Source organism: Aquarana catesbeiana, linkage group LG12 (assembly GCF_042186555.1).
Source record: "Aquarana catesbeiana isolate 2022-GZ linkage group LG12, ASM4218655v1, whole genome shotgun sequence".
Classification (NCBI taxonomy): domain Eukaryota; kingdom Metazoa; phylum Chordata; class Amphibia; order Anura; family Ranidae; genus Aquarana; species Aquarana catesbeiana.
Window position 1 is genome coordinate 165,995,305 of NC_133335.1, and position 14,943 is coordinate 166,010,247.

Sequence of the window (14,943 nt, forward strand, 5' to 3'; positions counted from 1 at the left end):
CCCAGGGCTATTTGGACCTCTTCTATTGTGATCGGGCTATCGAGGGACTGCCTTGCCTCCGGGGTAAGGGTAGGGAATTCCACTTCATCTAAGAACCGAGAAAGCTCTTCTTCAGAGTATCCTGCTCTCGATGAGTACAGATTGGAGTAGAATTCCATAAAGCATGCGTTTATGTCTAATGGGTCTGTCTTTACCGTACCGTCTGACGCCTTGACTCTCGCTATAGTGGGGGTCATGGATTGTTCTTTAGCTAGCCAGGCTAACAGTCTCCCCGTCTTCTCCCCTTGTTCAAAAATTTTTTGTGATTGAACCAACTGTCTTTTATTGACCTTGGCCACCCTAAGAAGCAGAACCTCCCTATAAGCTGCCCTCATATCCTGTCCTGTAATGGGGTTAGCCGTAAGGGCAAAGTCAGACTCAAGAGTCTGAGCCCTGGCCTCCGCCTCTTCCAGTGCAATCTGATTATTTTTACGTTCCGTAGCTATGGAAGACATGTAACAGCCCCTAATATAGGCCTTGAATGCATCCCAGTCATTACCCGGTGTAGTAGAGTCAGCATTTATCAACCAGTATTGTCTAATCAAGGTGGCCATCTCAAACTCTATAGTCGAGTGATTTATCCAATATCTAGACAGACGCCAGATTCTGTCAGCAGGGGATGTCACCGCCTGCATAACACAGAACATCGGCGAATGGTCCGATATTCCTCTGGGGAGAATCTTGATCTCTCTAAGCCCGGGCAGAAGGCTGCCACTGGCATAGATGAGATCAATGCGGGATAGCGTATTGTGTGAAAGGGAACAGCACGTGTATGACCGTTCATGAGGGTACTTCCATCTCCACACATCCACAAAACCAAAGATACCAGCCCATCTGGATAAGGAAGAGTCCGTAGCCGGGTCAGGTGTGAGTCTGTCCCGGGACGGATCTGGTGCTATATTGAAGTCCCCTGCCAGAAGGACATTATCTGTGGGGTATTGGGCTAGGAGAGGGATAAGATTATGTAGAAGGGAAATGTCAGCCGGGGGTGATAAATAGATGCCCACAACCACCATCTCAATTGTGTCAATAAGTGCATGAAGTAGTACGTATCTACCCCCAGGGTCCAGCTTAACATCCAACAACTCGAATTGGAGGGACTTATGAATCAAGATACTAACTCCCCGGGAGTATCCAGAGTGAGTGGCATGAAAATGTCTCCCAACCCAGGGCCGTTTGAGGCTCATTATCTTACTCCCCACTAGGTGCGTTTCTTGCAATATGCAGATGTGGGCGTTATATTTCTTAATGTATTCGAAAACTAGGGAGCGCTTTATTTTATCGCCAAGGCCCCGGACATTCCAGGAAAGAATTTTCAAGGGGGCCATAGCAAGGGAGAATAGAAATATGCAAGGATCAGATTGCAGTCAGCTGGACCCTGAGAGGCCGACGCCACCATCAATTTACTGTGCATATGGGTCCGCCATGGATCTAGGCAGAGCGGTGGCAGGGCCCAAATCCACAGCACCCTTGTAAAACATACATTGTCACTCATCTGTCTTATGTAGTAAAAAGTAACTCTTAAAAACCAAAAAGAACAAAAACCCAAGCCCCGCCCACCCCGCACAACCGCTGTAGAACTCGGTGTGCCTGAACCCCAAACAGAACCCATTAATTTCTAGGAAAGTCTCCTATAAGGCAGCGAGACAACTCCCAGAACGGCACCAAACAACACAGGGGCGGTCAGAGTTCGGTGCAGTCCAGAGGCATCCGTCCGTATCCTGAGGATAAAAGCACCATACTAGAGATCCATGCAAACATAATAAGAAAAAATTGAAAATAAAAAAAACACCTAGCCGGAGCTAGGGGCACATACTTTGGTCCTAATTGTGACCTATAATCCCCCATAGACCTTTTAAGGAGGTCCCGGGGAATGCTGCTCTCCTCCATCGGTCCCCAGTTCCTTCAGACAAAAAAACATAGTGTGTCTGATCTGTTATAGCGTCTACATACTTGAAAAGGGTAAGGGATAAATCCGCCATGTAGAGTTCAATGGTAAGAGGAGAGGGGAAAACCAGCAGGGGAACCATCCGCCACCCCAACCCTTCCATCCCCAACAGGCGCATTTTAGGGGGGGGGGCAGGGGGGTGGCAGTAAGGCTGTATGGGGAACCACATGGACAGAGATGATCTTCTTGGTAAGTGTTAAAAGTGACAGTCATTCGCATCTGAGAAATTTACTTCTTAGGCACTAGGTAACATCTTTGGGCACTTATACCAGCATTTCTGTATGTACTACTCCTGTCCCCTTCGATCTTGGGGTAGGGTATCCAACCAGCGGGAAGCCTCCTCCGGCGAAGTGCAGTATCGAGAGGACTCTCCATCAATCACTCTAAGGCGAGCCGGGAACAACATGTTATATTTTAGCCCTTTCAGGTGGAGCTGTGCCTTGACGTGGTCGAAGGTTCTGCGGAGGTCGCTAGGTGTCGACAGAGTAGTCCGGAAACATCATGATTTTGGTGTTTTCGAGGCAAAGCTCCGGGACCTTCCGGGCCTCCCTTAGGGCCAAGTCTCTGTCCCGGAAATTCAACAACCGGAAGATGAAGGTACGCGGTGGAGCCCCAGGTGGGCCCCGCACCGGAGGCATCCTGTGCGCTCGTTCCACCACAAAGTGCGGGGAGAATGGGGCCTGTGGAAGTAAGGTGCGGAGCAAGGTTTCCGTGAAGGCCGTAGGATCCCGACCTTCAGAGCCCTCCGGGAGGCCCACCAGCCGCAGGTTGTTCCTGCGACTACGGTTCTCACTGTCTTCAGCCCGCGATTCGAGGATCCTTACCTTGGCTTGTAGGGTATGGATATAGGCCCGATTGTCACGAACAGTATCTTCCGAATCACCGATTCGCCGCTCCGCTTCATTCATGCGATCCGGCATCTTGTCCATATCCCTGCGCATAAGTCCGAATTCCATTTGCAGGGTATCAATTTTGGCTGTCAAGGTGTTCTGGCATCCAGAAATAGCCAGCATTAGAGCTTGGAAACGATCCTCCTCCGAGGCCGGATCTGTGGGGATGGTCTGAGATGCCATGTGTGTGTGTAGTTGGTCGGGCCCACTGGGGCCTGTGACCTCCGCTGTGAGGAAGCTTTAGTGGTATGCCCACCTGTCTTTGCGGAACTAGATCTGCCTCTTCTCATGCCCAGATGCCCTCCACTGCTGGATGGGATAATCTATAGTATTGAACAGGATACAGCAAGGGCTCGGGCTCTGAAAACTGCGGTTATACGACATCCTCCAATAACAGTACCTTGTGTTAAATGCTGTAGACTGCCCTTTAGGCCACAGGTTGGGAGAAAGGGGGGGTTGTCTCTGCGATTTCTCCGATGGCCTTTAGATGTTTGCCCCCTCTTATATAGGTCGCAGGCCGGGTGGCAGCTCCTCTCCCGCAGACCACAGCACCCCAGGACAGTGTTGGTATAGTCCTATTGATAACCACAAGATGGCAGCTGGTGTATGAAGCCTACCGAGGGTCTTTAAGGTGTTTTCGGCGTCCCCCCTCGTTTCCTCCGGGTCCCGCTGCTGTTTCCAGCTGGATGGCACCGATGTATTGCCTGCGGTGGCCCTCCTCCCGCCGATTGCGGCACCCGAGGCCGGGGATTGCGGAGGCTCCGCAGGCCGCAAGATGGCGGGTCCCGGCCTGATTATGGAGCCGACTGGAGGCTGCTGCGGCGCGATCGCCGACCCCGCCTGTCCCCTTCGGGTCTCGCCTCCTCCCACAGCTGGATGGGTCCGATGCGCAGAGCACTAGGCCTCCCTCCCGCCGATTGCGGTACTCGAGGCCGGGGATCGCGAAGGCTCCGCTGGCCGCAAGATGGCGGATGCCGTCCGGGTTATGGAGCCGACTGGAGGCCGCTGTGGTGCGATCGCCGATCCCGCTTGTCTCCGGGTCTCTCCTCCCACAGCTGGATGGGTCTTATGCGCGGAGCACTGGGGCCCCCCTTCCGCCGACTGCGGTACTCGAGGACGGGGATCGCGAGGCCTCCGTAGGCCTCAAGATGGCGGAGTGCCTCCTGGAAGTGGAGCCGGCTGAGGGCCTACTACAGTTCCGTCGAGCGGCCGTCCTCCACAATAACCTCCGTCCCTGCTGTAGATGATACCCGGCAGCACTTAGGGAGCAGTGTAGATTCAAACCATGCAGGTTTAAGGCAGGATGGCTACGGATAGAATCAGGACCAGCGGAGCTCCTCTGGATCATGTCTTGCTCCTTGCTACATCCGGACACGCCCCCGGTAGAATGTATTTTGGGGTGTCATTGCAAGTATGCATGTGCCGTGTGAGAGAAATAACTTATGACAATTTTGTGTAAAAAATAAATAATTTCTTCATTTTTCCAAGAATTGAGGGAAAAAATAACAACGTCAAAAAACTCACCATGCCTCTTATTAAATACCTTCTAATGTCTAATTTCCAAAAAGGGGTCATTTGGGGGTTATTTGTACTTTTCTGGCTTGCTAGGGTCTCAAGAAATGAGATAGGCCTTCAGTACATCAGGTGTGATCAATTTTCAATGATTTGCACCATAGCTTGTAGACTCTCTCACTTTTACAGAGACTAAATGATATACACTAATTTGGGTTATTTTTACTAAGGATATGTAGCAGTATAAATGTTGGCTCAAATTTATGAAGAAAAATGACTTCTTTCCAAAATTTTACAATAGAAACTAAAAAAAATTAGTTTTTTTTTTTTTTTTTTCAAAATTTTCTCTATTTTCGTCTACATTGCAAAGAATAAAAAACCCAACAGTGATTAAATACCACCAAAAGAAAGCTCTATTTGTGAGAAGAAAATGATAAAAATGTTGTTTGGGTACAGTGTACATTACTGGGTAATTGTCATTCAAAGTGTAAGAGAGATGAAAGCTGAAAATTGGTCTGGGCAGGAAGGATGTATAAATGCCCTGTATTGAAGTGATTAAAGGTATCCTAAAAGGGTACTTACTACCTGTATAACATTTTAGAACATAATTTTACGCCACAATTAATGACCTTGAGATTGAGTTGAGTTCATTTTTAGCATATTTGAATCATGTTACAACTATCATAAACTTGAATATTCTTCTCTGCCTAGAGTAATAATGTAACTGTATTATTATTTTTTTTTTTTTTTTTAGCTTATCAATATTGGTTCTTCGTACAACTATGGGAATGAAGACCAGGCTGAGTTTCTTTGTGTTGTTTCCAGAGAGCTGAACAACTCTACTAATGGATTGGTCATTGAACCCAGTGAGAAAGCTAAAGTGAGTGCATCTGGTGAACTGTGTGTGTGTGCAGTATACACTATGTATGTAAACTTGTCTTAAAGTTACAAAAAGGAAAAACCGTTTATAGGAAAACCTTTTTCTCAAGCAGTTTATCAGGACATGCAGATCACTATATACTACATTTTGCTCTAAGTATTTTGTAGATTTTACTTTTAAAATAGATCTGAACTCCTAAAACCTCAACTGCTTCCTTTGAGCACCAGTGACTCTGTCCTGTTCCAATTGCTTCCTCTGAGTATTAAAAGCTACGCTTACCTTTAGGGGCAAGCTACACACTAATTTAGGGGGTAACATGTTCCTTTCTACCCGCCATAGCTTGCAGTATCCAGGCATTTTACCTGCAATTTGCTGATCGTGGGTGCAATGCTTTACAGTATCCAATGAAAAAAAATAATAAATGCACTTTTTTACCTGCAAAATGTACGTTTTTGCTTTTTCAAAAAAAAAAAAAAAAGTCAACTTATCCTTTTAATGACCTTATGCTTCCTTGGTGCTTGCTCTGAGTATTACAGTGGTCATAAAGACTAATCATTTTTTAACTTAATGAATTCCTTGCATTAAAATGGTTCTAAAGGCAGAAGGTTTTTTTTACCTCTATGCATTAGGGTAAAGCACCTTCTGGATGCAGCTCCCCCCCACCTATACTGGAGCCCCATCTCGATCCAGCAATGTGCATGAGAGCAGCGGCTCTAATGGGTCTTTCTCTCCTTTCTTTCCTTATTGGTTGCACAGCAGTGGGAGCCATTGGCTCCTGCTGCTATCCATCACAGCCAGCGAGCCAATGAGGAAAGAGTGGAGGCAGGGCCGAACTGTGCTCTGTGTGAATGGACAATGTCCATTCACACAGAGCGTGGCTCGAGAGTGAGCCTGCTCGAGTGCCCCCATACCAAGAGGCTTGCTATTGGTGCAGTCATCGGGGGGGGGCCAGGACCGTTGGTGGGGGAACCCAAAAGGAGACGATCAGGGCTGCTCTGTGCAAAACCATTGCACAAAGCAAGTAAGTATAACATGTTTGTTTTGTTTTTAATTACAATCTTAAAAATCATTTTAAGGTAGAAAAATATTTAGGCATCAATATCGCCCTCTCAGGATCCAGGACCCCCGATCCTCTATCTGAACAGTGCTGATTGGCCCTGTGCTGATCACATGTACTCTCCCAAGAAAAGAAAAAAACTTCTCTAGCAATACACACCAAACTGAGCATGTGCAGCCTGACTCCAGTAACTATGTCTTATCCTGGACCTGTTCTAGAGTCAGTGGAAGAAGAGGAGGATCTGTGCATACAAGATAAAGCAGCCTTTTTACACAATGCAGAGGCTTAACCCCTTAGGTTCCACAGTGAGTATAACAAGCATGCTTTACTGCATATACAGACCCCCTTAAAATTTTCACTCTTTGTTATATTGCAGACATTTGCTAAAATCATTTAAGTTTATTTTTTCCTCATTAATTACATACACCCAGCACCCCATATTGACAGAAAAACACAGAATTGTTGACATTTTTGCAGATTTATTAAAAAAGAAAAACTGAAATATCACATGGTCCTAAGTATTCAGACCCTTTGCTTAGTATTTAGTAGAACCACCCTTTTGATTTAATACAGCCATGATCTAATACAGCCATCTTTTTGGGAAAGATGCAACAAGTTTTTCACACCTGGATTTGGGGATCCTCTGTCATTCCTCCTTGCAGATCCTCTCCAGTTCTGTCAGGTTGGATGGTAGACGTTGGTGGACAGCCAATTTTAGGTCTCTCCAGAGATGCTCAATTGGGTTTAAGTCAGGGCTCTGGCTGGGCCATTCAAGAACAGTCACATAGTTGTTGTGAAGCCACTCCTTCGTTATTTTAGCTGTGTGCTTAGGGTCATTGTATCAGACTCCTACTTACCAGACCGGTGAGTCCGCTTGGGCAGAGAGTAGGCTCCCTTACGCGTCCGACTCGCGGCCCCTGGTAAGGTAACAGGAAGCACAGGAGTGCGGAGTGGTATGAGAGCCTGTGAACTAGAGTCCAGATGCTGGTGGAATAGCAGTCTATGAACAGCAGGTGCAGGCTGGAACACAGGCGATGAGACTGAGCAGGATGGTCAGGAGACAGGCTGGGTTCGGCAACAGACTAGCAGCAAGGTACAATAGGAGCAGGCAGAAGCGGAGTCAAACAGGCCAAGGTCAGGTACAGGCAGCAAACAGGGGAATCCAAGAGCAATCCGGGTCGTCAGGAGATCAGGTAAACAGGAAGACAAGACAGGAAACAGGAACTACGGCACAGGAAGCTGATGATCAGGCAGCACTGAACAGAGTGCCTGACAAACTTAAATAGGCTGGCTTGCTCACAGGCACTCCCTCTGGTGGCCAATCCCATGACCAGCAAGGTGAGCTCTCTGACAGTGCCCCCTCCCTAAGGGCAGCCTCCGGATGCCCAGCCGGGCCAACTTGGAGGCATGAACATTTCTGAAAGTCTGTAAAAGTTCCGGGGCATGTAAATTGTTTTCTGGTTCCCAGGAATTGTCCTCCGGACCATACCCCTTCCATTTAATAAGATACTGTATTTGATTGCGCCTTTTCCTACAGTCCAGGATAGCCTCGATTTCAAACTCCTCCTCGTTATTGATCATAACCGGCTCAGGAGGACTGGTACTACGGTTGGGAAAAGGATCAGGAGCGACCGGTTTCAGTAAGGAGACATGGAAAACCGGGTGTATTTTGAAGGAGTCCGGCAGACTGAGCTCGTACGCTACGTTGTTTATTTTTCTTCTCACCGAGAAGGGTCCCATGAATTTAGGCCCTAGTTTCCTAGAAGGGCAAGCCATTTTTAAGTTAGTTGTGGACAGCCATACTTGATTGCCAGGTTCCAGGATAAGCTCCCCGCGCCTCTTCTTGTCGAACGTTTTTTTATAAGAAGCCTGGGATTGGGCCATTGTTTCCTGCAGAAGTTTGTTGTTGGTAGAGAAGAATTCCAATGTCTCGGTCACTGCCGGGAGGGAGCATTCAGGTATTGAGCTGGGTAGAAAGGAGGGATGAAATCCATAATTGGCAAAAAATGGCGTCTGGTTGATGGCTGAGTGCAGGGAGTTATTGTATGAAAACTCCGCAACTGGTAGCAGAGAAACCCAGTCATCCTGGGAAAAGGCAGAGAAACAACGGAGGTACTGCTCCAAGGTTTGGTTGGTTCTCTCCGTCTGGCCGTTTGTCTGAGGGTGATAGGCTGAAGAGAACGCTAACTCAATTTCGAGGGAACCACACAATGCCTTCCAGAACCTGGAGGTGAATTGGACACCCCGGTCCGAGACGATATTAGAGGGAACCCCATGTAATCTCACAATTTCTTTAATGAAGATCTTCGCCGTTTCCACGGCTGAGGGTGTGCCTTTCATAGGCAAGAAGTGAGCCATTTTTGACAATCTATCAATTATGACAAAGATGGTGGAGAAGCCTTCGGATGGGGGCAGTTCCACAATGAAATCCATCGCGATCATTTTCCAAGGTCTGTCAGGGATGGGCAAGGGTTTCAGTAAGCCCCAGGCCTTCGTCCGAATATTCTTGCTTCGGGCACATGTGTGGCAGGAACTGACGTAATTCCTACAGTCCTCGGCCAACTGTGGCCACCAAAAGGTGCGCTGCACCAGTTCGGTTGTCTTCTGAGCCCCAAAGTGCCCAGCCAACTTGTGGTCATGGCAAAGCTCTAATACTGGCACCCTAAGGCTCTCAGGAACCATGATCTTCTCCTTATGCCAGAGTAAACCATCTCTTAGGCTGGTCTCAGTGGGTTGGGGTATAGTTGTGGAAGCTTGCCTTATTCTGGAGATTAAATCCCCCTGAAGTAATAAAAAATTTCCTGCAGGCAGGATAGTGTCCGGAGGGACGGCTTCTTTGGAGTCATGGAACATTCGTGAGAGAGCGTCTGGTTTGATGTTTTTGGAGCCGGGTCTGTAGGTTATATGAAATTGAAAGCGAGAGAAGAAGAGCGCCCATCTGGCTTGTCGCGGTTTTAGTCTCTTGGCAGATCTCAAGTACTCCAAGTTCTTGTGGTCCGTGTAGATTAGAATAGGATGTACAGCACCCTCCAAAAGATAGCGCCACTCCTCCAGAGCCGTCTTGATGGCCAGAAGCTCCCGGTCTCCTACATCATAGTTTCTTTCAGACACCGATAATTTGCGAGAAAAAAAAGCTATTGGAAACAGAAGGGCCTTGGGGCCCTGACGTTGGGAGAGTACAGCTCCTACTGCGACCTCTGAGGCGTCAACCTCCAACACGAATGGCAAGGCAGAGTTAGGGTGTTTGAGGATGGAGGCCGACGTGAATAATCCTTTTAATTTTTCAAAGGCCAGTTGAGCCCTGGGGGTCCAGCAAAATCGGGTTCCCTGTCTTGTTAATTCAGTAATGGGGGCGATGATCTTGGAAAAGTCTCTGATGAATTTCCTATAGAAATTGGAAAATCCAACAAAGCGTTGGACCCCCTTCTTGTCCGTAGGTGCGGGCCAGTCCAGGATGGCGGACACCTTTTGAGGGTCCATTTTAATACCTTCCACTGAAATGATGAGCCCCAGGAATTGGATGCATTGGAGTTCAAATTCACATTTATCGAGTTTAGCATACAGCCTGTGTTGCCTGAGCCGGGCGAGGACATTCCGGACGTGCCTGCGATGATCAGTCAGTGATGATGAGAAAATGAGAATGTCATCGAGGTAGACGATGATGTAGAGATCCAAAAATTCCCGGAAGATGTCGTTCACAAAATGTTGGAATGTGGCTGGGGCATTGCATAGACCGAAGGGCATAACGCAATACTCGAAATGCCCAAAACGAGTGCGAAAAGCGGTTTTCCACTCGCCCCCCTCCCGGATACGGATTAAATTATAGGCTCCGCGAAGATCCAGTTTTGTGAAGACAGTTGCCGTTCCTAGCCTCTGGAATAATTCAGGCACCAGGGGTAAGGGGTAGCGATTCTTGATCGTTATCCGATTTAATTCCCGGTAGTCGATACATGGCCGAAGGGAATGATCTTTTTTTTCCACAAAGAATATGCCTGCGCCGGCCGGAGATGTGGACGGGTGGATGAACTTTTTCTTTAAATTCTCATCAAGGTATTGTTTGAGTGTACCTAATTCCTGCTCAGTCAATGGAAAAATCCTACCGAAGGGTACTTCGGTTCCAGGTAGCAGCTCTATAGGGCAATCATAGGGCCTGTGTGGCGGTAGAGTCTCAGCACCTTTCTTGCTGAATACATCAGAGAAATCTCGGTAGGGTTCTGGGATGGCTTGGTGTGAGTTGGTTTCAGGGTGTAGGCCGAGGAGTTGAGGTATCTCATGGGCCATTCTTGGCAGGCAATGTTGTTGGCAATAATCAGAGAGAAACTCCACTTTCCCAGAAACCCAGTTGATATGGGGGTTATGGCCCAGCAACCACGGCATGCCCAGGATGACAGGGAACAGGGGAGAGGAAATGACATCTAGACGGAGGAATTCCTGGTGTTGAGAGTTTATAGTAGCTATTATAGGGATAGTCTCTTGAATGACAGGACCGGAACGGAGGGCGGAACCGTCTGCAAGGTGGACAGCCAGGCTCTGGGTCTTGAGTCGGAGTGGGATATCATGCTGAGCTGCAAAGGCCTGGTCCATGAAGCAGCTGCATGCTCCGGAATCAACGATGACTGGAACTTGAATAGCCTTTCCGGGAAGCTGCAGAGTGACAGAGATGGTAAGGTGAGTACTAGGTTTTGGCATGATAGTAGCACATATACGAGCATAAGAACGACACTTACGCGTCTTGTTGGGGCAGACGCTGGCGTAGTGCCCAGGTTCCCCACAGTAGAGGCATAGGTTAAGGTTACGTCTTCGTAACTTCTCTTCAGGAGTCAAGGAAGGACGGAGCAGACCAAGCTGCATAGGCTCTGACGTGTCGAAAACTGGAGAGGGTGGAGGAGCCAAAGGCCTACTAGGAGGACTGGGAACCTGTGGAAGCATCCAAGTGGGTCGATAGGCACTGGTAGATCTTTCGGTGCGTCGTTCTCTCAGACGACGGTCAATTTGGATTGAGAGGTTAATTAATTCTTCCAGGGTCTGAGGTATCCCAACCCGTGCTAACTCGTCCTTGAGTGGATCGGACAAACCCATTCTAAACTGATGACGCAGAGCCGCGTCATTCCATGCCGTATCGGAACTCCAGCGCCTAAATTCAACAGCATAGTCCTCCGCTGCCCTGCGGCCTTGCCGAAGGGAGTGCAGGGAAGCTTCAGCAGAAGCGGTTAGTTGAGGATCCTCATAAAGTTGAGACATCGCCAAGAAGAAGGCGTCCAGACTTTCCAGGGCATCTGACTTTTGTTCCAGAAGGTGATGGGCCCAGGTTTGAGGCTCACCGGACAACAGGGAAATAACAAAGCCCACCTTGGTGGCTTCTAGGGAGAAGGTCCGAGGCTGTAGAGCAAAATAGAGACTACATGCATTCCGGAATGCACGGTATTTACTACGGTCTCCAAAAAATCTCTCCGGTATAGGTACTTTGGGCTCTGGAGGGAGCATGACTACGGAGGGTGCCCCGGTTGCAGACGAAGTCCCCTGAGGATTGGTAGGTGCAGACAGGGCCTGAACACGTTCCTCTAGTCGGGTATAGCCATCCTGTAAACTTTTGACTGCTTGGGTTAATCCTGCCAAGTGTCTGCAAAGTTCGTCCATAGGGGAAGCCCCCTGCCCGGACTCGGTCATGGCTGCCTGATACTATCAGACTCCTACTTACCAGACCGGTGAGTCCACTTGGGCAGAGAGTAGGCTCCCTTACGCGTCCGACTCGCGGCCCCTGGTAAGGTAACAGGAAGCACAGGAGTGCGGAGTGGTATGAGAGCCTGTGAACTAGAGTCCAGATGCTGGTGGAATAGCAGTCTATGAACAGCAGGTGCAGGCTGGAACACAGGCGATGAGACTGAGCAGGATGGTCAGGAGACAGGCTGGGTTCGGCAACAGACTAGCAGCAAGGTACAATAGGAGCAGGCAGAAGCGGAGTCAAACAGGCCAAGGTCAGGTACAGGCAGCAAACAGGGGAATCCAAGAGCAATCCGGGTCGTCAGGAGATCAGGTAAACAGGAAGACAAGACAGGAAACAGGAACTACGGCACAGGAAGCTGATGATCAGGCAGCACTGAACAGAGTGCCTGACAAACTTAAATAGGCTGGCTTGCTCACAGGCACTCCCTCTGGTGGCCAATCCCATGACCAGCAAGGTGAGCTCTCTGACACATTGTCTTGTTGGAAGGTAAACCTTCGGCCCAGTCTGATGTCCTGAGCACTCTGGAGAAGGTTTTCGTCCAGGATATCCCTGTACTTGGCCGCATTCATCTTTCCCTTGATTGCAACCAGTCGTCCTGTCCCTGCAGCTGACGCTGCCATCACCATGCTTCACTGTTGGGACTGTATTGGACAGGTGATGAGCAGTGCCTGGTTTTCTCCACACATACCGCTTAGAATTAGGGCCAAAAAGTTCTTTCTTGGTCTCATCAGCCCAAAGAATCTTATTTCTCACCATCTTGAAGTCCTTCAGGTGTTTTTTTAGCAAACTCCATGCGGGCTTTCATGTGTCTTGCACTGAGGATAGGCTTCTGTTGGGCCACTCTGCCATAAAGCCCAGACTGTTGGAGGGCTGCAGTGATGGTTGACTTTCTACAACTTTCTCCCATCTCCCGACTGCATCTCTGGAGCTCAGCCACAGTGATCTTTGGGTTCTTCTTTACCTCTCTCACCAAGGCTCTTCTCCCCCGATAGCTCAGTTTGGCCGGACGGCCAGCTCTAGGAAGGGTTCTGGTCGTCCCGAACGTCTTCCATTTAAGGATTATGGAGGCCATTGTGCTCTTAGGAACCTTAAGTGCAGCAGAATTTTTTTGTAACCTTGGCCAGATCTGTGCCTTGCCACAATTCTGTCACTGAGATCTTCAGGCAGTTCCTTTGACCTTATGATTCTCATTTGCTCTGAGATGCACTGTGAGCTGTAAGGTCTTATATAGACAGGTGTGTGGCTTTCCTAATCAAGTCCAATCAGTATAATCAAACACAGCTGGACTCAAATGAAGGTGTAGAACCATCTTCAAGGATGATCAGAAGAAATGGACAGCACCCAATTTAAATATATGAGTGTCACAGCAAAGGGTCTGAATACTTAGGACCATGTGATATTTCAGTTTTTCTTTTTTAATAAATCTGCAAAAATGTCAACAATTCTGTGTTTTTCTGTCAATATGGGGTGCTGTGTGTACATTAATGAGGGAAAAAAATGAACTTAAATGATTTTAACAAATGGCTGCAATATAACAAAGAGTGAAAAATGTAAGGTGATCTGAATACTTTCCGTCCCCACTGTATATTTTTTTTTCGACTCTGTGACTGCTTAAATAGCGCTCCTCCCTTCAAAGAACACATAACATTTTGTGACCTCCAGGTGATTCAATGTACGCTCAGGGGGCGTATTTGACACATTGCACTTTCAGTAAGTGGGTTGGATAGGGTTGGATATAATCACTTGGAGAAGTGAGTCTGTGGATGGTGAATATTGCAGAGAGAGGTGCTTTTTTATTTTAATAACTGCTGGTAAATAGATTTTTGGGCTTTAAGATAATGTAATGATCATACACAACATGTACTGTATATATATTTCCTATACCTGGTAACATCATGTGAATATAAAGTGGCATTGTTTCAAATGTGTATTTTTAAAAGACACTATTTTTGAGGTAATCCGTTCACAGGGATGATGAGCACTGCTTTATGTCTATGCATTACACTGTATGACATTGCCCCATAGCTGTTTTAAATTTTCATTGTTTCTGTCTTTCCAGATTCTTCAGGAACGAGGATCTCGGATGTAAGGAAGAACATGGACTGGAATCTAATTTTGAGCTATGTCCAGACTGTAACCAAAGCCCTCACTGCCTGCCGAGCTCATGCGCTGTATTCCTCAGTGATCCCCTTGTCCTCAGCAGGCCTTAACACCCCCAAATTAAAGAGGGGAACCTTGTGAACATAGTAACACAGACAGTGTCTCCTCTTGTGGGCCTGTGCTTTGTATTTTCAGGTTATGTAGGAATGATGTCAGTTATTGTGGGGTGCAAGTGTTGGGAGGTTAAAATCTGCTTGTTTGCGGCTACATGTGTATTTTTTTTTGTGTGTGCGTGTCCTTTTTTTGTGGCCTGTCATCGTTTTCTGCTGTGCTCCAAGGACTTGCCGGAACCTGGCATGTTCACTGCCTTTCTGCTTCATAGTGGATTCTCTGGCCTTCCAATTGAAATATCTTCCTTTCTGACAGTTGCCAAAAGTCTTTCTCTGTTTCCTGTCTCTAGGGCTGCTTACAGGGTAGTCTTGTCCTCAGCTGTGCTATTAAAGAGGAACCATCTCCTAGAGCCTCATGTCTGATACATGCAGTTCTACATACCGCTGGATCTCAAGAAACAAAATTAAGACAATTGTGGACTTTTACTGAAATGATCATTGTTACAGCACAGAATGCTGTTTGTTTATACCACCAAGGTTACTAATCAGCAATTCTTATTAAGGGAGCATATATAAGGTATCTACAGTGCATGCATATACTTTCAGTACGTAGCATGGTATTGTGTCCAGTTTGCAAGCAGGGTTGTGGATATTGTCTCAGTTTGGATTGCCAGCCTCAGAC

At 47.7% G+C, this 14,943-nt stretch overlaps 1 protein-coding gene across 1 annotated transcript in view; it reads left to right on the top strand.

Moving 5' to 3' along the window:
- The window catches only part of KCTD2 (potassium channel tetramerization domain containing 2), a 50,979-nt gene extending 36,493 nt beyond the window's left edge, over positions 1-14,486 (top strand). Inside the window, exons 5-6 of the mRNA XM_073606174.1 lie at positions 5,144-5,269; positions 14,111-14,486. Of these exons, the coding sequence (XP_073462275.1) occupies positions 5,144-5,269; positions 14,111-14,140 (156 nt within the window). The 3' untranslated portion in view covers positions 14,141-14,486. The remainder of the gene's footprint in view (positions 1-5,143; positions 5,270-14,110) is intronic.
- The last annotated feature ends 457 nt before the right edge of the window (positions 14,487-14,943 follow it).